Below are 24954 nucleotides of genomic sequence, written 5' to 3'. Positions count from 1 at the left end.
AACTTAAAATGATCTAAAATAAGACAAAACAAGCATTAAGCAGAAAGTAAATAAAGAAAATTGAGAAACTATTGGCATTTTAAAAATATGGAATTGTTTTACGACGCCTTTAACTCATTTTTAGTTAGGATTTCAATGGAGGGACTGAAACCTCTCAGGTTTCTTAAAGGTCCCATGACATGAAATTTTCACTTTCTGAGGTTTTTTAACATTAATATGAGTTCCCCTAGCCTGTATATGGTCCCCAAGTTTCTAAAAATTTCAATCGGTGTAAATCGAGCTTTTGCTATCTTTCTCTGCCTTTGAGAAAATGGAGGTTCATACGCGCTGATCTTGAATCTCCTCCTTATGACGTCATAAGGAGGAAATGTTACCTCTCCTGTCTCTGCTTTGCCCGCCCAGAGATTTTCCGCCCATGAGAAAATGAGCTAGGAAGTAGGAACGCGCGCGCGATTTTAGTTTGTCCACGAGAGATATCATGGCTTTTGAGCGAGCGAAGCATAACAATTGCTCAATAATTGGATGTACAAATGAACACCGAAGGGTCAATACAGAGCTGGGCTTGCTGAACGTCTGAAACTAAAGTCTGGATCACTCTCTTTGGCTCAGCTACACACCTCGGACAAGTAAGTCAACTAATGATATATAAGTGTGTTGCTTTACTGTTTATGGTTAACGTTACCTAGATTTTACACGTAGAATATGGCTGTAACATTAGCTATGCAGTTTATGTGTGTGAATACACACACTGTAACGCGAGTGTTGTACACGTCTTTGTTATTTGGATAACCGTTTTCCTGTTGGTTATATGGCGCGCGCGATATCCGCATTTCAAGATCGCAGAGCTTGATGATATTGTAATAAGATAAATACAGACGTTACAGATCTCTCATGAAAAGGCAACAGTAGGTTCGCGTTAGCTACATGATAATAACTGTAAACCATCCGAATAAAGTACCGTATCCAGACATAATATTTTAAACTGACCATTCGGAAACGTCCTGCTGGAGCCGCTGAGTTGCAACTTCTTCATCCGTTGCTTCTCCATCTGGATCAGATTCTGGGTCAAACTGAAATGCTTGAAAGACTGCGTGTCTTCTTGCCATTGCTATATCCAACGTAAACATGCACGCCACGTTCCCGTTGCGCAAGATGGTCAAGGCCACACCCACCCTCCACCTCGCGCCGCCTTTCTCCTCCTCATTAGTATTTAAAGCTACAGACACCGAAACGGCCTGTCTGAAGGAAGCTCATTCTGGGACTGGCTTGTAGTGGCTATAATTCTGCACCGAGGCTGAATTTTTGGAAAGAGATTTCAGATACAGTACTAGGGACCACTAAGGCCTATATTAAAGCCTACAAAAAGTAGCATGTCATGGGACCTTTAAGAAATATCTTCATTTGAGTTTCAAAGATTAGCTTAAGTTTTATGGGTTTGAAATGACTTGGGGGTGAGTAAATAATGATAGAAATGTCATTTTTTGGGTGAGCTATCCCTTTGAGAAAAATAAAATAAACATTTGATCCCAAATTTGCTTTCTGCTACTGAGTGACAGTTTAATTTAGATAAAATTAGCAACCATTACCCAGTCTTTTTGTCAATTTATCTTTTACATTTTGTCTGTTTGATTAAAAAGTTGACATTTTGCAAACCTCAGAAAATAATGCTCGTATAATTTGTTTGACCTCCTGAGGATATTTTCTGAAGGTTAAACACGTCGCCTTACAGGGAGGGGGGAGATCAATCATTTCAGGCCCTATTTTGTACCCATCACATGGAAATTCCCACTGAACTTTCACGAACATTTCTCTATAACCATAATCACTGATTTGTTGCCAACTGGCCTTGATTCCTCCCTTAAGCAGAACTCCTCCCTTCCCTTCTCTTTACATGAGTTAAAGCACCACAAACATCCCTTTTACAACTACACAAACCAAACACTAGTAAATCTGCAGATTTTGTTTGACGTGTCACACTGTCAAGACCAAAAAAAAAGAAAAAAACTGCAGACATCACAAACAACATGTGTTGTTAAAAATGCCAAAAACCATTTGCAATCGCTCTCTGACTCGTCCTAAACCTAGCTTAACCTCTAATGTCCGCGCAGACAGAAAACATCTGTTCGGTCCTTTTAATCACGTGAGGAGATATCACAGCGCAAGATCCCAACAGAAAATAAAAAGAGACAGCAGAACACTCACTATTCAATATACATATATCTGTGCAAGGTCAAACGGGCAAAGCGGAATAAAACAAAAACCAAACCAAAACATGTACTACGGTTTTTAGCAAATGCTAATCTGGTCCAGAGTAAAAAGGGAGGGGGGCGTACAAACACGCTGAGCTCACGATCTGTTCTGGGGGAGGGCGGCTCTGAGGGGTAGCTAGCAAAAGATCTGGCAGGTTTAGTTAGTGCTGTTTACACTGAGAAAAGATTTAAAGAATAGCTGAACATTCATCCTTGAGGAAGAAAAAAAAAAAGAAGACTGTTAGAATCAGAGAGAAATGCTGCGGTTAGTATTCAGCCTTCACGAGGACACAAAGACAACACTCCTGAAGACGAGAAGAAAACTGGATATAATTAAAACAAAAAGGCAATGTACACATTTCTGAAATATACATTGTAGAATCAGAAGATCTAACTGTGCTTGATCCTCTGAATCCTATGTTTCATAATTCATGGGATGCCTCTGAGACATCCCTTGAAGTGGAGTGAACCGCTCACGGTTTATGCATTTATAATGAAGCTCTGAAGTTTGCCTAAGATCATATATTCAGCTAAACTCTGCATGAGGGTTCATCTTCTGCTACCCCCATCTGTGCTGCTTTGCACAACAACAACATATATGATGCAATTCGGTCAGTGTTTGAACTGTCTTATAATTTCACATTTCAAACTAAAAGCAATAATATAAAGCCCTGTATTTAGTATTGAATGTGAGCCACTCAACGGCATATGGCTGTCACAGCAGTGTTTCGTCACAGTGGGAACAGAAGGCCGCGCTAAAGCTGATCAGGCCAACCAGTTTTCAGGTGTAAACAATGCCACAGGGCGTGGACTCTGAAAGTTTTACAAGTCGCAGAGTCAACATGGAGGACGAGGCAGCTTGCTGGTAAGAAGGTACGCTGGCCGTCGGCCAAGCCTGCATTCAAAACACGACTATGATGAGGAGAAGCTTCCTTAAGCCTTTTATTACTGGCTGCAATTCACTCCTCGGTAAACAAATGAGGAGAACCGTCCGATGGTTACACCTCACTGGGGCTGAACCCAGAAGAGTGACATTTGTGCAGAGCAAACGTGAGCATTTGTTCTCAGAAAACGGATTTCTAATCACCCAGAGAGTTGAGAACGACACAGTGATGTGCGTAGTTCTCTTTGAACACCATTGTTTTGTTTTTATCTAACCTTTTACTGGTGTTATCTGTCATTGCTGCGGATATGGGATTTTCCACATGCTGAAAAAACATGCCATCGTTACTGTTTTCTTTTCAGGCATCTGTAGGTATAGCCTATGCAAATGCAAAACATGCATTAACTCTCCCTCATATGTGACATGATCTCTCTTGCAACACCGCTTGATGTCACTAAAATGGCATCATTTCAAGATAACATCATCTTTGCACTCTGCCCTGCAACTAACAGAAGATATGATACAATTCTACATGACGTATAATGTAACAGTGTACGTCACGCATGACCGAGCACATATTTGTTGGCATGGATGGGTGTGTGTAGGACTATATCGGTCCTTATAGTTTGATGGGGAGGTATTTTTCCTGTTGTTCAACCGTCATAGCTCCTGTAGCTAGAAACGGCAAAGTCCAGGGTTCGATTCCCAGGGAAAGCAAGAACTGATATATATATATTTTTTTTTTAAATGTTCCTTGAATGCAATGTAAGTCGCTTTGGGTAAAAACATCTGCCATATATGCATAAATGTAATGTAAATAAATGAGGACTCACCTTCTCCAGCTGTTGTCAGGGGGAGGAGAAAGGTACATCGTTCCATATGGAGAACTCTCAGCGTAGTTCAGTCAAGGAAAGACTCCAAAGTTTTCACAGGCAAATGTCAAAATCACATGTGCTTCAAACCTTGTTTATATAAAAAGGCATAAATCAAATTTTTCATGACTATTTTCCACTCTCTGTCTAGTTTAAATTTGTACATCATTTTTAGGAATGTACTGTATTTTTATATTTGAAAAGAAATATAATTTTTTTCTCCCAATTAAAGATGTTTACTTTTGAAACTTTTTTTTTCTTACAGTGTTGTTTCTTCACAAAATGAAAATGTGCAACAAGCTATAGATTACACACTTATAAATGTAACTCAAATTCATTGTAAGAAAACAATCTCGAAGTCTAACAGCATCTCAGCAACAGCATATTTTAACAAATCAGAGGAATACTTCACAGAACTTAACATTGTTTTTCGACAAGTTTGCAAGGCACCAAAATGGCTGTTCAAGATCAACAAATGTGTACGATTTTCAGTGACATGTCAACTGGCTTACAAAAAACCTCTCATACACTACACACAGCAATGAATACTACAAAGTTTGCCAAAGATTTGAAAGGATAGTTCATCCCAAAATTAAAATTCAGTTCTCATCCAAACCAAAACAATTGAAAGATTCTTCACAATATATTCTTTTGTGTTTTGCAGAAAAAAAAGTCATGTTTCTGTGAAAGTCAGTGAAAGTCATGTGAAAGTGAGTTGTTTGAGAGGCGGCTTTATGTGCGCGGCTACGCGACACTGATATACAGTAGATCAGTGCTGCGACGCTATTGGTGTGAGCGAGAAACCTGCAGGAATAAGGTAAAATTATTCGCAATACCTGCAACCCCATGCCGAAATTCAGGACCTAACACTCAACACTATTCAACTGGAGCGAATGAGACAAGTGAAAGAGATGATGGGTGTCAATTCGCCGTCGGAGAGAAGAGGGAGCGAGACCACGCAGCTAGTATCGGTGTATCAATACCGCAGAAGAGGAGTATCGGAACTGTTTCAGATATTTCAGTATCGATACATATCGAAATAGCGATTTTTTTTTTTTATATAGAATCTATCATACTTTCTCCTTGTTACCTCACTGTGACCAGATGGGCAATGTCTCTGAAAACCAGGTATGCACATTTGATTTCAAGCTGCTCTTTGCAGCTTTGATTCAATGGATGCTCTGCAGACTGAAGAAGTGTTGAGTTCTAAAAGTTTGGGTCGGTTCACACAGAATGCGTTTTTGCTGTTAAAAACGCGAGACGGCAGGTCAGCGGAAAAAAGAAAAAAGAAAAAAAGGTCTAGAAACGCGTTTTTAAAGGTTGAACTTATTTTAACTTGAGTGCCGCGTTTTTAGAATGCAGTGCTATGTGCGAGACGCTGCAAAAGACGCGAGCAAAATGGTTAAAGACGTCCATCTAGCGCGTTGCTTTGCATTGAAAAACAATAGAAAAGTAGCACAGTGGAATGGAAAAACACATTCTGTGTGAACGGCCCCTTACATAACATTTTCATTTACAATCAACTTTTCTCATTTGATTTCTCATGATATGACCCCTTTAAAACGTACATTTGCTGTCCTAACCCACTCAAGACTAAAACAAAAAGTTACAGGAATTATGGGAGAGAATATAGCCCAGCTGAAGAACTCCTTGAGTAAACACTGTTACTTCGACTCAGACCAATGTTGACAATGCTGCCTCGTCATGTCCATCTGTGCCAAAACTCTCACATCCAAAATGGGGGAGGGGTGGATTTACAAGACAGAAAGCAGGACAGAGTCTTTTTCTGTTCAACATCTGCACTGGCCTGGAAAACACAGCCATCAGTTCTGTTGCAGTAATGAGAGACTGAGCTCTTCATGCCAACTCTTCAACCACCAGCCCGCCCCGTGACCCGAACCATGACACAACACAGCACAACCAACCAATGAGCAGGCAAAGCCAAGCCACAGTAAAACCATTTTAGACCACTTCATAGTTGAGACTGTATGTTATACCCCATATCATTTGTATGAAATCCCTGGCGTGACTGTGTAAATACTGTTGTCGATGCAAGGCCTGGGGAGAGAGATGATGACATAAGCCAGGCGGCTTGGATTACGAGGGATCCTTGCTAAGATCTAATTAGCCCATGGCTGCTGAAGCGGTGTGGAGAGACAGGGTGGCAGTGACAGCACCTTCATCTCAGAAGCTCCAGGATGGCGTGGGTGAGCTAACCTTTCTCTCTGACATTTCACACTCGACCCACACCGCTCGCCCTCCAATAGGACATGATTCCAGAAATACAGACAAAGCCAAATCAAGGCATCTGGCATGATATATGCGGCTTGAAGGCAACTACATGGGTTAGGAGGAAGTTGGACAGCGTTAGGTTGGCTGGCGAGCCTGTGAGAGAGTGTAATCTTGGCAGACGCGGTTGAATCGATGGGAGCAAAACAAGCCAACACTGTGAGGGACATCTGGCAATAAAGGGAAAAAAATCAAAGTGAAAGCAAATTTGGCCTTTGAATCCTCCCTCATTTTCTCTCACTCAGCAGAATTAGAGTGGCATGAAAATGAAATGCTTTAGACATTAAGAGAAAAGCCTTGTGGGTGAATGTTTGTTAAGAGAGTCTCTGTTTATTTCGATTAGATGCAGTGAGGTTTTAAGTTTAAGAAGATTTTAAAAAAAAATGTTTTTTAAAGAAAATGTGAGTGGCGTATGGCCGTGAAAAACATGACATCATAATGACAGGGGGTTGTAAGTGGTTTCCAGGACCATCAGTGTTATTTTAGTATTATTTATTATATGCTACTATAGTAATTATTAATATTTTGAATTAGGTTTTATTTTTATATTTTCACTTTGCATTTTAATTTAAGTTTAAGTAAAAAAAATACATTTTATAAGTACCTATTTTCTTTAAAACATTTCTATTTAGCTTTCCATAATTTTTTTTTTTTTGTTTCAGTTCTAGATTTAGCAAATTAGTAATTCAACTTAAAAGGAAAATAGAAATGCTGCCTTGGCAACTAACTGAAATAAAATAAGTTGTTAATCTAAGAATTATATTTGATTTCATTTAAGCTTTATTTCAATTACTGAAAACGATTTTGGTAACATTTTACTTAAAGCCTTTATTTAAAATGCAAAAAGTATTTAATGCATTATTTATGCTTTATAACTCACCTTATGATGCATTATACAGTCTTGTGAATAATTGAAGCCACAGGTATAATACTTATCTCCAATATTCATTGAACACACCTTTAGAAAGTATAATGCTTAAAAGTATAAAGTATAAAAAAGGAATTTTCAAATATTACAATGCATTTTAAATTTACAATTATTTAAAGCTGCAGTACCTTTGAGTTAAAAAATTATCCAAAATAAATTTGAGCAAGTACATAACCAGCCAGTGTTCAGAACTATCTGCTTGTCTTAGCTCGATTCAAAACGGTAAGCTTGTAATAATGATTTTAATTCCAGTGGTACTGGTGGATTTCCGCGGGAAATTCGAGCATGTCTTTGCGTCATTACATCACATTTGTGCACATAAAGAAGGAGTCCCGGCTAGTCGGCTATATTGCGTGTGAGGATGTTGGAGGTGGATATTTATAGCCTTTTCTCACAGCACTTGATATAATTAAACTTATCATCGGATCCAGAAAGGTTCAAACGACAATCACCAGTGACAACTGGAGATTCACTCGTTGTAAAACGCAAAAGACTTTGTTCGGACTTCGGAGTGGCTACAGAAAAAAAGAGACAGCAACCGGGCCCATGCGAAAACAAGAATAATATCGGAAGGGCATTAAATGTAGTCACGCAATGCTGATGCTGTTAACATTAACAATTTGAGAACAAAGTATAATTTGCACGGTTTGACGTGATATAAGCGATCGTTAGATTTAATCTGCGCGATTAACTGCAATGCTTTTTTTCTCTTAGTTAGTCAAAACAAAAGTGGATGTTACTTATTCAGACGACATTTTCCAGTGAAAATTCTTACGTTGGGTCATACTTCCAAAAAGTAGAATCTGTGATTCCGAATGACAGTATCTACACCGGCGCAGGGACTGACAGCCGCACATTCTCCTCAAAACACTGAATTCATCCGCGCTGTGGCGTGCCGAGGCACAACCCACGTAAAGTTGATAATTCCACGAATAACTGCAATTGCAGATTTCGAACAGAGATGAAGACAAAGAGGAAAAGCTACAGACTGCAGCTCTAAGAAAAGATATGATTCATTATAACAAACATTATGAATACCATTATAATTTATTATAATGACCACAATACTAACACCAAAATAGGAGAAAGAGCGGCATCAGCACTTGAAAGATCATTTAGTCTCACTACTTAATAAAGGTGATTGTGTTTTGTGTTTCATTTGCGGCAGTTTGTGCGTTGACTTGATGAAGAGATACTCAGCTACTCATCTGAGGCGATGCGTGTTGCAGTAACGCTGTCATTTCTGGCTATAACATGTCATATAGCCTATAACAGTCTCACACATTTATTTTAAAAAAAATTTGGAGGAGCAAAAATGACATGTGGTTTCAACAATCAGATACATTTATACTTGTCTATTTTTGTTTGGAATGCGTTTCAGACCACCTCTTGAAGTGGTTTGAGACGATCTGATCAGAGAAAACGAATGAAGTGACCAGCTGTACACAGGCACTAAGGTAGTGACAACTGAATTAACATTACATCAAATTGAACGACTAGACGTTAATGACGTATTTGAACATGCATGTCTCTCATTTCTATCAGCACTGCAAACAAATAGGGAAATTTATCTTGTCTCATACCCACATTCTTCCTTCTCTCTGCAGCATAGTTGCTTTCACAGGGCCTGTGGTCTAAGGGCACCACATACATTAGAAAGTCCATAGAGACATTGTTGCCAGATCATTCTAGAAAAAGCAACAACTGGGTTAAACAAAACAAGCCCCATGCTAAAAATATCTCTCACAACTGCCCATATTTATTAAAAAAATCTCAAAGATCTGAAGGATGCTTATAATAAGCGGACATGTCAACACTGCAAAAAAAAAAAAAAAAACGCACGGTTTAAAGCAAAAGCTTAAACAAAAAGCAATAGAATGATGGTTGTCCTTGTTATTGACACACATAATAAATCTAAAACACCAGGATTTAAAATCGCCCCATTCCTGATGTCATGATTTTTCACTGCACACCCTTAACATGTGTTCCTAACTACTCGTGTCTCTCCATCAATCACAAGAGCGTTGCTGCTGTGAGAGTGAGATGTTGAGTACGACCGTCTGATGTTGTTCTGTACCTGGATGTAGACAAACTGTACTGCATACCAAAACTGCATCCAAAAGATCAAACTACTAGAAATGCATGACTGAAGTTCCTTTTTAACTATGCTTTTCATTTTTGTTTGTTCATCTCATTTCACTACAAACTCTTTTCTTAACTATTCTCAACATGCTGCCTGTTTTTCTAAATATTAATTAATTAAAGCAGTCCAACAACAAGTTAATAATAGTTTTAGAACTATATACAGAATCAGATAATAGATTTTAGCAATTACCACGCTGACTGTTGTAATCATGTTGGTTCATTTTCTTCTGCCTTGGGATCTGACTCTATATATGGCTCTATTATAGCACTGGCCATCTTGAGAATAAAAATGGTGCAATTTAGTTTGCAAATCACAGCAGTGGGCATTTACTTGCGTTTCTGAAAAATTTGATTCCCCTTGAAACTGTTTTTGATAGAGAGCTCAAAGGGTAGAGCATGGCGCCACCAACGCCAAGGTCATGAGTTTGATTGCTAGGGAATGCATGAACTGACAAAATGTATAGCTTCATGAAGCAATTTAAGTTGCTTTGGAAAAAAGCTAAATGTAAATGTAAAATCAGTCACAAACATAGAGGAAAGTCCTAACTTTAAGTATGAGAAATAGTAACAGTGATGCACCACTAACAAGTCAGAATTGAATCTGTCTGGACTCTTTACTGCATCAGATTAATATGTGTTCGTAAGCCGTCTTATTCATATGCTGAACTCTCAAACTAAAAGCAACAACAACAACAACAACAAAAACCAGAAAGTTCTGGGCCTAGAGCAAAAAGCTTTGAAGACGGTAACAACCCAGCTAACCATTTACTCATTAAACTCATTAAAATTATTTTCTTTGTTTCAGAGACAACTAGAAACAAGAGTCAGCAATTAAGGCAAACAATCAAAAGCAAAACAATACAATACAAACAGACAACGAGGTGAAGAAAACTAAATCATCTGAGACTCTGAAGAAACCCGTGAGAATACGCAAGAATATCTTCAGCTCTAGGGGAGGGAGTGGCTCAGTTCACAGAGCAGAGTTCTGACAAACAGGTCCTGCAGTTTTTAGCATGACTGCGGTCACCATCACAAATGCCCTTTTCCCGCTCAAAGAAGAAGGGCGGCCGTGGCGCACAGTGTGGAATTACTTTGAACCCATCATTCAAAGTTCTTACGCAACTCAACTCTGCCACACTTTTTTTCTTCTGTCTCCCTCAGACTGTCTTTGTTGTCTTTTCGTATGACATGGCATTTGAGCAAGTCGACCATTCCCAAACTATTCCAATTTTAATGACTACGGAGTAGCTTCTTACTGTTTATAGATTTTTCAAACCCCAAAAGTTCTCTCTGGCTTTAAAAGACCGAAGATGAAATCAAAACTAAATCAGCAGAAGACTCTTCATGCCCTAAACATCTTCAAAACAGAATGGTAACTCAGAAAGCATTAGGGCCTTTTTATTTTTTTATTTAATCTTTAGCGCTAAGCTAAATCTGCAGACCGAAATTATTTTTTGAGCCCACAGACGATTAAGCTTACAGACAACCACTGAAAAATTAATGAAAGAAATCCATCAACTACACAAGCGAGGAAGATAAAAGACCGGCCGGGCCGGCGTGGCATAGTCAGTGACTTCATCAACCTGCGTGATGAATGAATGCAGAACTAGCGGCAGAACACTCAAGACGATCTGCGGCAAGGTTTATTAATCACGCACTAATGAGGACACCAGAGTACTGATTTTTAAATCTCTAAATGGTTCTCATGAGTGGGGAGAAAACAGCAGGTTATTGCAGTTACCCACTCATTCACACCCACATTGCAAGAGAGGGAATATCAATACATAGAGGATCATCAACAGCCTGAAGCCTAAAAAAAGCTTCCCACATGAGCAAAGGTCAACATGTATGACACACACACATACAACATTCTGAGCTCATAATAATGATGCCTCTACTAGCGTAAATAAAGACCCTCACAGGTTATAAATCACTATTTCCCTCTACAAAGGCCTTTACAGCAGTGAACTTAAAGGATATCTGCCGTCCGTGCTTGTCAATGGGCCTGCGGTGCGGTGAGTTGATCCGATTGCGGTCTCGATGGACCCTCTCCACCAGACCATGGTGTCTAGTCCCTCGCACAGAGTCCAGACCGGAGGGAAACACCCCCTGTGGAGAAATAAAATGTTGGTTAACATTCTGCACACAAATGCATGAATCTGTTTTAAACGCCTTTAACAGTAACAGCCTAAAAATTGTCAATGAAAATACAGTGTTCATAATTCAGGACTGATAAAGCATGCAGAACACACACACACACACACACACAAGTAAAGTATTCAAAGTGCCACCATTAGCTTGCGTCCCCAGGTGAATTCAGTCTACTCCAAAGTGCTTTTACCTCTCTAGGTTTGGTTTCTCATGGCGAACAAAAAGTAGGGATCACTGCTCGGTGTCTCAAAGAAGCTTTATTCAGAGCAACAAGAGCACTTTCACCTGAAGGTATACAACACTGTTCTCCATAGGGGATAGACACAGATACAGTTCTTCAGCTCTTGGATCGCACCGCTGTATCAAGTGTACTTGTGGGGATAGCCGTGTACTGAAGGAGTAGGCGAAGTGAGGGCAAACTAAGAGGTGAGGACAAACACACTCTTTGTTTTATAAGGAGAAGGTTTGCAATTACCGTCTCTTGACATCGTTTATCTGAGGGTAGAAAAGCGGAGTATATGGCTGGAGATTATCTTCTCCTAAATGAACATGACTAGCTGGACAGATTTAGTAGACTTTGAGAAGCGGATGGAGGACAACCCGGGTACCTGGAAATCAGTGCTGGCATTGCCTATCTGGTTGACGTTGGGCAGCGAGCCACCGTAGTACTGTGCCCGGTTCTGAGACAGACGGAGCTGCTGGATCTTCTGGTACTGCACCTTTAATCAAGAGGAAGACACAGTGAATGCATTTGAAAAAGAAAGGAGTGTGAGAGTCTACCCAGGCATATTATAAGGTGTTGCTATAACATTTTTGTATTTAACTAAGGTGGAAATTCTTGGAAGTGAGTTTGGTTTTAAGTGTACTTCTGAACCCAAGCTGGAGGACAGTGTGAATTTTGTTGTTCGGCAAAAGTAAACAATGAAAATTATCAATTCTGATCAGGCACAAGCAAATCAGGAGGCGTTCCTTCCTCCCACTAACCAAAGGACAAAATTTGAATCTCAAAGACTGACCTCATTTAATGATATCAATGGGTTACTACACATAAGCTCAAGTCCTCTTTTTAATCCAACACACTGACATTAAGCCAGAGCATAAAACCTGAGCTACGTCCTGTATATATATATATAGCATAATCTGAAACACATCGCTGCTAAGATAAATGAAATACAAGAATTCCATTGAAACACAAACTGAAACCCATTTCTTGCCAATAAATAGAGCTGCTCTTTAAAATTGTGATAAAGCAGAAGTAGCGACAGATCTTCTCCTTCATACATATGAGTGAAACAGATTGTCGAAAAAGAAAAAAGAAAATGTAGGGGAGATTTATATCTTTTGGTGGTTGATGTATGGCATACGTCACCAGTGGGAAGTTTTTCTATTTTACTGTACAGCAGTCTATGGGATGGGTGTGTGTGATGATCTCCAGGATCTGCCTTTACAGAGAGACTGTTAGTATCGTGCTACAGTGCACATTCTATGACTGTTTTTTTTTGTATTATTAGGGCTGCCCCCGACTAAAGATTTGTTTTAGTCGACTAGTAGTTCTTCATTTAAGCCATTAGTCGACGGGGACTAATTGCATGTTTATATTCATTTAATTACTTAAATATATACTGAGGAGAATACTAAACCATAATGAGCGTTTAATATATATAGGCGTAATATAGCTTATTTCGTGCTCAAGCACCGGCAAAAGTAATGATTATGAATGTGTCGGGAAAAATAGCAAGGAGACATTTAAATTATTTATTAATAAGATATGACTCGCCATCTCCGCAACATAGTCAATGTGCTAATATAGAGAAATGCACATTTCATACGGATTACATAAGCAGAGAGAATTTCTTTTCATTTTGAATTGGTTTAATAAAAGTGGACATTTCAATCTTTCTAAAGATATATTTCTCATGTCAGTGAGGCAAGTAGCCTATAAGCTGAGTTTTGGTTCATTTTTGTGAAGCGCTCCATTTCATGGAGACCAAGACAGCAGAAAGCACATCCTGTTTGATTTCTTTATCTTACAAATGCATATTTTCATGTTATTGTGAGTTTACACAAATAAAAGTAGACCCTTTACAGTTTTGAATGATGAGTATTTTTAGCGTTTCCGCTGTTGTGATCGCGCTGGCGCCTCCATGTCATGCAGTAAACACGCTATACTTTAGCTTCCCCGCACTCTGCACAAACACTTGGATATGTGCCTAATAATAGCGCACATCTAGGTTAACGTTAGAGCGAGCTGCCATGTGAAGTTGCTACTTACATGTTTCAAATGATAAGCCACATTTGAGATTGATGGATGATAGGTGAACGTTTGGATTTCCTGCCCAACATACTGTCACTACCACAAAGAACCGCTGTTAACAATTTGATCCTCAAAGGCTGCGTGATACAGATTTTTTTTTTTTCCACTAATAAAATTTTGGTCGACAAAGCCTCTTCTAGACAACTAACGTTTAGACGACTCTTAGGGGGCAGCGCTATTGATTATCATCTCTATCATGGCAAAACTTTCAACCGATTTTACTGACAAATAATTTTCTGAGCACACATACTCAAATCGTGTGCACAGAAAGCTGTCACTTTACGCGTGTACTGAACTAAAGAACTTTTGCGCTTTATTGCGCTTATACTGTCAATTGCTCACAAGGTTATGTCAAAAACACACAATGTTCACATAAACACAGTCGTCTTGGCATACTTGTTCCAAGTTATAATAAAGATATAAAACAATAAAATAAAGTAAAGTGAAAAAAGATTTGGGTCAAAACAGCTTGCTTTCTTGTGACATTTCCTTTTGACATCTCTTGCCCCTTTGTAAAAAGACACCAAACAAGATTTACTTGCATTGAACCAAAATTTGCTATCTGCTATGACAGGTTGTATTAGAGGGAGGGACACTTTCATTCTAGAGTGCATTTGATTGAAAAAAAAAAATCTGTTCAGTCAGTGCATGATGTGTTAATCTTTTTTGGCCCGTTTTCCCTAAAATAATTTTAAAAAGCAAACTTTACCAATTAACTGTGCTGCCGTAATTAGATGTCAGAAATTCATATATCATGGCTTTGTCCACAGTGGCATCTACCAACATAACCTCACTCTAGATTATTGTGTTTTTAAACAACAAAACACAAGATATTCTCTCACTCATCACACACACCGTTTCAAAGCGTAAGCAAGATGCTGCTTCAAATCCAGTGTTGACACTGTTCCAGGCAGACAGCTCAGAAACGCCATGGAGTTTAACATCCAGCCTTTCAATGTACAGCGTTATCAAAACAATGACACCCCAGCTGTGGAGTAGGACCAAGCTGCTTAGTGAAGCCGAGGATTTCCCAGGGGGAGCGTGCTTAAGCTTATGCTCTTCCTCTCCTCTGTCGACATCACAACATTGCAGAGGATGGTTACTACATGGGGTGGGACTAATATGAAAAATTTGGCCGATACTGATAGCCAATAATTCTTCGTATTTGAAAGCCGATCACCGATATTTTGGCTGATAAATCTAAATTTGTATTTAATTTCTGAGAGCCTGATTTCAAAAATAAAAGATTTAACATTAAAAGAATGTTAGCCTAGTAGCCTAGTTTGAACCACTGATTCCTTTACTTTTAAAATGAATTTTACACTCCTATGGCCAACTTACCTTAATAAAAAAAAAAATCTATTGCCTTACAAATGTACTAAATAATGCCTAAATAATGCCAACAAGTCGTTGGACAACATTACTTGCGTATAAAGAATCAAAATGCATGTGCCATGGATAAATGCAATGGAATAGCCTATTCCATAATAATAATAATAATAATGCATCAATATCTTTGAAAAACATTCATCTGAAATTAATATTACTGTTTCAAATAACAGCATTGTTGTTTGAGCTGCGTGCGCTGAAGCTGAATGAACGCCGTAAACTGAAGCTTTCTGTTAGCGAGTAAATTAAATCAACGAAACGCATCCTATTTGAGATTAATGACATATTTATACAACATAAACATATTAGGCTACAACTTAAATCTGCATAAAATTATGCAAATCCACAAGTGAACTTGAACTAAGTTACATGCATATCAGAATATTTAACTCCTGCTGTGGATCCGCTCTTCCCATAACAAAAACGCGTTGAAACACGGTGACTAAACCCCAAAGAATTCAATATTACAATAGTGTTCTCATAATGTTATGTAATATGACAGTCCCCCAATCATAGTTGTTAATGTTGTGCATTGCTGTTTGAGCTACATGCTCTGAATGCATACACACAAAATAAACAATGTTACTACAACTTACATCATTTTGCACAAAACAAAAGGCTGTGAATGCACAAGCAAACTCGACAGTCCTGTCATGAAGGTGTAACTCCGTTGTGGATGCCCATAACAACGTGCTAAAACACATCATTTTAATGTGAAGCACATTTGGCATACATACAAAAATTATTTAAGAAAAAGAGTTAAGACAGGTAAGATTTCTGTAATGGTACTAATAATCAGATTTTATATTTGAAATATTCAGCAAACAGGTTTATATATTTCTCAATAAATCTAATTTGTTTCAATCTCAATTTTAAAAAACTGAATATTGCTTGCTTGTTCTATATGATTATATTCAATTGCAGTGGTGCATTCAATTCTCAGTTTTTGTTTTTTAATATTGTTAACTTTTACTAAGAAACACTTAAGATGAAAAATGGTACTGGTATCTAAAAATAAAGTGGCGGACACAACACTTTTTTTTTTCACTTGACTTTCATTCATATGCAGGTGAATGCTGGAGACAAGAAACACAAGCTCATGCTAAGAAGTTTTTGCAGCGTTCCAAAGTTCAAGTTTGAACAATTTGTATCAATTGAAGAGGTCTGACCAATAGAAGTTTGATGCGACACTCTTAGCTGAATTAAAAGAAGTAAAGTGCAGTAGATTACGTTCAAAGTCTAGTGACCGTGGCCTAACAGAGACACCTTGATCCACTACTTGCATAGGCTGCACATGCCAAAGGACAGTCAGCACGCCTGCAGCTGGATGACTTGCAAACATGTAGTGGGCTTATGGACAACAAGTGTTGTAACAGCACACAGACAAGTTCGGTTTACATTTCTGTTCATCACATCCTACTCAAAATGGCAAGAATCACTACAGCTCTGCAAAACACCTGGGGTCTCATTTATAAAACTGTGCGTAGGAACCTTACTAAACGTGTACGTGCGCACGAAAGCCAAAAATGGCGTACGCAAAAAAATATTCAGACTTATAAAACCGTTCGTACGCCAGAACCTGCGCAGAATTCACTTTAGAAATCCCAGTCAGCGGAAGATTGTGCGCACATGCGTCTCCACCCCGAAATAACCATATATGGAGCTTACAACGCCTGGTTTTACTATGCAGATCCTCATCTGAATATCATTTGCATATGATTATTCATCCACGTGATAACGTTTAACGGTACAAGACACATTACATTAATAAAAATCATGTAGTTGCCTATCCTTGCCTTGTTTTTGAATACATAAATCAAATAGTGTAAAATACATTTCAGAGAAAGTTTTTCTCAATCTTTTCCACTGGCCGAATTGTATTTTTAATTGATTTGTATTTTTAATGCAAACAGATATAGGCCTTGGTTCAAAAACATCGCATCCACAACAAATATTTATATTGATTGAATATATAAAAAAAAAAATGTTTGTAACTTCTCAGTAATGATTTCATGTTTAAGTGTTTAACTTCATTAATTTGAATGGCATATTTAATCTAAATGTTTATTTGAATGGCATATTTAATCTAAATGTTTATATCAGAAGTAAAACATAGTTTAAATCTTTATTTTATTTATTTAAACTGTTATTTGCGTCAGTTTCACTAAACGGCCCAACGTGCTCGCTGGCGCGGACATTTAAGAAGGGATGGATATTTGCTTCAAGCAATAGGCATGGTGAGTGAAATTATATTTGTATTATCTTTCTGTATACGTTTAATTTTCTTTAGATTTTCTGTCTAAAAGTGACCAAAAAGACAGTTCACCATCGGTGTCGCCAAACTGCTCCATCTCCAAAACGTTCGTACGCATGGGTCAGAGTTGGCGTGCAGGTGCGCACATTTTCCCGTCAAGTTTGTTTTTATAAATAATAATAATAATAATAATAACTTTATTTTGTATAGCGCTTTTGAAAAGTCAATTCTCAGAGCGCTTTACATTGTCAAATTAAGGTAGATCAAATAAGCATGAAATACAAACTATTACAAAGCATGCATACAAACAATATTATAAATCTAAAAACAATTTAAAATCAATAAACAAAACATAGGTTATAGCAAAACCATAAAATATATCACATGGAGAACCACAACAATCACGTTTCACCCAAATGCTTCTTTAAAATAGTAAGTTTTAAGGGATGACTTAAACAATTTCAAAGATGGAGCACTTCTAATTTGTGAGGGCAGTGAATTCTCTAAAACTGGTTTTATATGATCTCTTTGTCTGGTCCTGGTCAGAATACGTGCAGCAGAATTTTGTACCCACTGAAGTCTGTGCAGAATAGATTTCGATGCTCCCGCCAACAAGGCATTACAATAATCAATTCTAGAAAAAAACAGAGTATTAATACATTTTTCTGCTACAGAAAAAGGCAGCATGGACCGTAATTTGGATATATTTCTAAGATGAAAAAATGAAACTTTAACAGTATTACGTACATGCAGGTCAAAAGTTAAATTAGAATCGAAAATGACTCCCAAGTTTTTTTATTTAGATTGGAACTGTATATCAGAGCCGTCCACATTTATAGCTACAGATTTCACACTACGTAACTGGTGAGACGAACCAATCAGCATCACTTCAGTTTTATCGCTATTTAGACATAAAAAATTAACAGACATCCAATTTTTGATTTCTGCAATACAGTTAGAAAGGTGAGTAACAGCTACATTTACATCAGGCTTTGAGTGAATGTATATCTGGATGTCATCAGCATATAAATGAAAATCGAGATCAAGAGACCTCAAGAGTTGGCCAAGTGGAAAAATATATAGACTAAAAAGTAAAGGACCTAAAATTGAACCCTGAGGTACACCATATTTTACCATACCAACCTCCGATCTACAGCCACCCAGCACAACAAATTGTTTGCGATCTGAGAGATAAGACTTAAACCAGCTCAGAGTCAGATACACCAAAGACAGACTCCAGGCGGGAAAGTAAAATACAGTGATCAATATTGTCAAAAGCGGAGCTGAGATCAAGCAGGATCAGTATTGATAAACATCCAGACTCAGAAGCCAACAGTAAATCATTTGTGACTTTAACTAATGCTGTCTCAGTGCTATGCATTTTACGGAAGCCAGATTGAAGAGGCTCAAAGAGTTCATTAACAGATAGCCTAGATGAGATAGCAATTTTGTTGCAACAATACGTTCTACGATTTTAGCAATAAAAGGGAGATTAGAGATGGGACGAAAATTTCCTAGATTCTCAAAGTCACAGCTATTTGTTTTTGGAACCGGGGTTACAGCGGCAATTTTAAGTGCAGATGGGCACAACACCAGAAGACAGAGAGTCATTTATAATACTCATAAGGGGCAGGCACAACGAGGAAAAACATGAGTGAAACAACCTAGCTGGTATGGGGTCAACATGTGAGGTGGTAGCTTTCATCTTTAAAACCACATTACTCAAGGATTGAGAATCTAACAGGAGGAATTCTGAAAGATAAACACAAGAAAATTCTATGCTATTTAATTTTGGGATAACAGTTGTTTTTGTAGCAGTAATCTGATCTCTTATTCCCTCGATCTTATTACCAAAAAACACAAGAAACTTGTTGCACAATTGAACAGAAGAAGAGACATTGGAATTATTATTTCTGTTTAAAAGATTGTTGATTGAATTAAACAACCGTTTAGGGTTATCTTGATTACTTGCAATAATCTGACAAAAGTGAGCAGACCTTATTGATACCATTTCAGTCCTATATTCACCCAAGCTTTCTTTCCAAGCCTGATGATACACAGTTAGACCAGTAGAGCGCCATCTGCGCTCCATTTTGCGACACTGAGTTTTCATTGCACACAGATCGTCATTATACCACTGAGCAGATCGTTTAAAAGATACAGCACGTGACTTCAGAGGAGCAAAGGTGTCCAGGCCGGATGAAAGAATTGTGTGCAGCATATTTACTTTGTCTTCCAATGCATCAGATGGTAAGATACAGCTAGTAGCAGAGTATATAAAGTCAGAGAAGTCAGTGTATGTACCCACTGAAGTCTGTGAAGAATAGATTTCGATGCTCCCGCCAACAAGGCATTACAATAATCAATTCTAGGCCGATAGATCTCCACTTACGGTAATGAATAGTACGGGAAGTGGCAGCAAGTATAACAGGTAGCTCCAAATTGAATAGTATAGCTAAGTGATCAGATAGCCCAAAGTCAGATACAGACAACATAGACACAAGTGTATCATTTTGAATCACAAGATCTAACATGTGGCCTTTGTTGTGCGTGGGACAATCCACAACTTGATATAGCAACTTGTGATAAATCACAACTTATGCGTCGGAAGTGGCGTACGTGGCCTGTTTTGTGCGTACGCAACGGTTATAAATGAGGCCCTGGTCTTTGCTTTCCGACAAATTTCTCAGATCCACAAAAAACGTGAAGGTATCAAATCTGTTTCTACAAGCAGACATTCAAAGCATATCCAATTCTGAACCGTGTTCTTGTTTCGAAAGAAGACAAGACAACTGTTTGCCAAAAGTTGTCAAATGATCCCTCTGTTGATACCAGTTTAATGTGCAGACAGACACCATAATTATAATGAAGCATTTTGTAGATTCACTTCCTCAAAGTTTACAGAGTAAACACCGTGGCAATGCTGTTTATTTTAGCTTCTCGAGAAATGTTGAGAAACCAAACACAAAGAAAAGTGGTCACTTTGACATGCCAGAAGCATCGTTAGTCATTTCATTGTAATTGACACACTTCGCTGCTTACTTTGGGATTATTGCCATACAGTATACACTCATTTCATTGGTGGATCATTGCTAACAAGGTTTGGAAAGCTACAATACAATGTAAATGTTTCTGAAAAGTGCAATTACTACAACAATCTTTTTTTTTTTCTTTTTTTTTTGGTCTGTCAGCTCTCCACACAGAAACATTTGCAATTATTGATGTAGTATTGAGCAGCTTTGTTAAAGATCACAATGTTTAAAAATTAACAAAATGTGTAAAATTCAAGAAATGCTTGAGAGGACTTGCCTCTTTTTTTTACCTCTCTGAAATGCAAGCATTTTCCTCTAAGGCTCATTCCATTGTCAAGAAAGATTGTGTGTAAAGAGTTATGACTTTAAACTCTGACAACGTACTATAACACAAACACAACCATGTTCTTGTGCCCTAGAAGAGGAGGCAGCCAAATCATGAACTGGCAGATCGTGTTCATTCATTCCCGCCTACAGACTCCACACAGAGACAGAGTGCTGTCTGACGCAGAGCTGCTTTCTGGTAAAACACTTCCCACTGGTGAAACCCCACTGGTGAAACCCCTAGTTGAACCACTACACCTGACCGACATTTCTTAACCTTTCTCTAAGCCATACTTCAAATGCTAAAAAAAAACTAAAAAAAACATTGCAGACATCAACAAAAACAAACTCAAGATACACACAAGCATTCTCCCACAACTAACAGTAAAGCAGCCTGAACGTGTTATTTTACTGGTCAGTCCAAAGCTAGGGGATGATGTTCACCATTACAAATGTTACTCTAAATGTTTACATGCAGTCCATGTAAATGAAACTGAAAATGCAAAGCAGCTCAGCACAATAAAAGCCTTTGACAACATGACCCCAACACATTTTTACCACAGCTTCTGACAAAACACCAGTTAGCCTACTAGTTCTTGTTTAAAATCATAAATTAGCCTATTAAGTGAATCTTCTCGGGGGCATGAGTAAGGGTGGTCAGTGACCACACAATAGAAAATCAGTCAAGTTTTAGCACTCTTTAAAAAACAAAGGTTCTTTATTGGCATTGATGATTCCATGAAGATCCTTTAACATCCATGGAACCTTTCCGCTGCACAAAAGGTTCTTGATATGAGGGAGAAAAGTTTCTTCAGATTATTAAAATGTTCTTCACTGAGAAAAAAATAAATGTGTGTGTGTGTGTGTGTGTGGGGGGGACTTTTTTTTAGAACTTTTACGTTCTATTCTGCTGATTTTTCACTCATTGGAAGACTTGATTCTGGTTCAGTCGCTACATCATGCAGTCAAGTATTTCTGAACAATGATTGATGTCAAGGGCAACACTGTATAGACCTGGTTTGGTACCATTCTGGGCTTTATTAGTGGGGTAATTTACAAGATACATCATAGGATCCATTAGCGGGGTTGTTTGGCTCGAGGTCATGGTGCAAAGGACCCTAGGTTGATTTTACTCCGAACCATCCCTTAAAGGCAGGGACACACCGTTCCACACGATAACCGTGACGTGTTTATCTTCCAATAACAATTGACCGACTGTACATTATCCATTACAAAACGCAAGCAAATAAACTCCCTCCACATATCCAAAAAGAGGTGCAAATTAAAAAAACTTTACATCAGATTCATCACACTCAAAAAGTGTAATGATAAAAGTGTGTTCAAGTGAACTACTTCACATTGTGATTCTGTTTGAATTCACATACAAAATTATTTCAAACAATATTTTAAGACAACATTTTATTTCAACTTCTCATAGACTTGAGCTACCCCCACCCCACATATCCACATACATCAGAAACATCGCCTCTGTTTCTGTGTTCATTCTGTCATGTTATTCACAGTTTTATTGTAGTAACAATAGCTGTGGTAACTATGGTATCTTGGCTGAAAACTATGGTTGCCATAGTAACTTGACTGTCTAGGGTCATGACTATCAAAAACATCTGTACTTAAAGAAAAAACACGATTGTTGCTACTCACGGCTGAGACTAAACATAATGAACAAATCATGAAGTGACGACTAGAAAATATGATGAGATCAATTAAAAGTATGATCGCTTTAATTATGCCCGTGTGAATCGAATGCGTGCAGTGTGAATAACAGCAGTCAGAGAGCCGCTGACATTCTCATCCCTCCTCATGAGCTCGATCTGTCGGGCATTTTACATTCACAGTGATTCAGTTGCGCATAGGACACACTTAGGCATCTACATTTGATGTATGAAATCGAGGGAGTGAGGTAATTTCCTAATTTGGCTGTGCTTACCCTTGAGACGGTGAGGTCTGTCATGAGCTGCTCGAAGGCCCGCGTCTCCTCCGCCTGTTTCTGGTTGTGCAGCGCGATCTTCTCGCTGAACTTCCGCGGGTTGGAGCCACTCGAGCCCGGGGATCCAGACATGGCTGGGCCGCAGAGTTTCGAGATCAACTTCGCGGGGAACTGACTGTTGAATGTTGTCGATATGTCAGTCAAATGTGTTTAAGTTGTCCCTCCATTTCTGAAAAGCGTGTAAGAGTGCAGTCCTGATGCTTTAGAGAGGTTTGACGAGGTCGCTTTAATGACAAGAGCGTTGCCACCATTAATGAGCTGGAAAACGCAACGAAACCGTATAAATAACAACTTAATGGACTTAAATCAGCTTAAGTACATAGTAACGATGATATATAGGAATTCCTTATACGTATAACGCTATTTTTTGTATACAGGCGATGAGCCGAATTTGCTAAAAGTTTGTCAGGAAACTGGACATCGCTATATATTCAAGCGTTATGACAGTTTTGTTTGGCATCACTAAAACAAGTTCTTGTCTTGTATCGTGAGTAAAAAGAGGATGAGATGTGGAATACTGTGCAATGCGAAACAAAAAAAAGCTTAAATAATCACTTGGCTCTACGAAACAAGTTGAGTAACCACTTTAGCTAGCGAGCTAAATACTTTAGATTCTGACGAGAAGCATTTTAATTGTGTTTTTTTTTTTAACGATTTACGCATAAATATTTAAGTGCCTACCATTATTTATGAATTAAGGTAGACAGTTGGTAATATAACTGTCTAAATGTGTGTAATTGACAGATATTGCTCGGTCAGGTACAGGGTAAAGTCATCCGTAACAGCTAACCAGCTAATGAGCGATATGACACAATCAAAATATCACTAACGAAATGCCACAAACGAACTGTAAATGACAGCAAGCGACCCACTTATGTGGTCAATTCAATCAATCTTATTGCTCACAACACTGAACTTAGTTTCGTGAGATTTCAACAAGTGGTCTCGCCGATGTAAACCTCATTACGCATTCAAAACTCATATAGCAAACAGGTAAGCGCGACAGCAACTTTGCAGCAAGGTAGCAAATGAAACTCTGCACCAGACACTCACTGTCCTGCGGCAGGACAACCAGCGGCCAGTGATCGAGCGCTGTTGTCATTCGAGTCAGAGAAAATGTTTAGATGTTACTGATTCGTGAAATGCAGCGGTGAAATCTGATCGTGTAAGTTAGTCCGCGTGTACTCCCTTGGACTCTCTTCTCCGTGTCCATCATCTAGATCCACCTGAGCTGTGATACACCGACTCGTGACTCCACGGCACACATTTGTTTTGTCAACTTCGATCCCTCACTCCGAGTGAAAACAAGCCGAGGAAAAAATACACTAGCCTGCCCCAAAACTGTATATCAATTTTTTTAAAGTTGTGTCCACAAGGAGGCAGTGGAGTTCCCTTAAAGGGATACACAGCCCTATTATTCGTGTTAAAGGTGTCATATAGAACGTGCAAAAATAGAAATTGAAAACTTCTACTCTACAAATCCTACAAATATGTGGTCATGAATTACTAAATAGATGCAAAAATGTATGTGTGTGCATTATAATACTGTTATATAATACTGTTGTTGTCTTGACAATAAACTGAAATAAGTTTATGAAGCACTAAAATTAATAACTGGAACTAAATAAAAAAATAAATCTAGCTAACATGAAAAGTAAAATAAAAAATAAATTAAACCTAAATAGCAAAATTCGAAATAAAAATATACTACACTGACAAAAGCACATAATGAAATGAATACAAATTAAACTAAAATTAACATGAAAACTAAAAATTAAAGCTAATTCAAAATATTAATACAAGTGAAATAAAATCTAAAATAACACTGAGCAGCACAACTGTTTTAAACATTGATAATAATAAGAAATGATTCTTGAGCAGCAAATCAGACACTGAACACTGGAGTAATGATGCTGAAAAATCAGCTTTGCAGTTATGTATATTACATTTGAAATATATATAAAAATAGAAAACAGGTAAATAGTAAAACAGACTCTAAGATGCCCAAACACATGAATTGATATTTAAATCCACATGATATCAGTAAAATAAGAGTGACTACCATGACTGCAATATCAGTTTCCTAACACTATTCGTTCTTTTTTTCAGGACCGTC

At 38.1% G+C, this 24954-nt stretch overlaps 1 protein-coding gene and 1 long non-coding RNA gene across 6 annotated transcripts in view; one reads left to right on the top strand and one right to left on the bottom strand.

The window, feature by feature from the left end:
- crtc3 (CREB regulated transcription coactivator 3) overlaps positions 1–24346 on the bottom strand; it is a 48957-nt gene extending 24611 nt beyond the window's left edge. For 2 of the 5 annotated variants that reach the window (XM_082160277.1, XM_082160278.1), the window contains exons 1-4: positions 22779–24344; positions 12126–12236; positions 11347–11475; positions 3966–4027 (exon numbers count right to left, since the gene is read on the bottom strand). In XM_082160277.1, the coding sequence (XP_082016403.1) occupies positions 3966–4027; positions 11347–11475; positions 12126–12236; positions 22779–22910 (434 nt within the window). In that variant the 5' untranslated portion in view covers positions 22911–24344. Of the gene's footprint in view, positions 1–3965; positions 4028–11346; positions 11476–12125; positions 12237–22778 lie in introns of all 5 variants that reach the window. The other 3 variants (XM_082160276.1, XM_082160275.1, XM_082160279.1) reach the window with 3 other exon arrangements.
- LOC309490974 lies at positions 4034–8947 on the top strand. The gene is made up of 2 exons (XR_014202900.1): positions 4034–8495; positions 8529–8947. It is a non-coding gene; the product is annotated as an uncharacterized lncRNA (long non-coding RNA).
- Positions 24347–24954: the final 608 nt, after the last annotated feature.

The sequence above is a fragment of the Leuciscus leuciscus genome (genome assembly GCF_965113295.1).
Source record: "Leuciscus leuciscus genome assembly, chromosome: 2".
NCBI lineage: Eukaryota > Metazoa > Chordata > Actinopteri > Cypriniformes > Leuciscidae > Leuciscus > Leuciscus leuciscus.
This window is presented reverse-complemented; position numbering and strand designations above follow the sequence as displayed.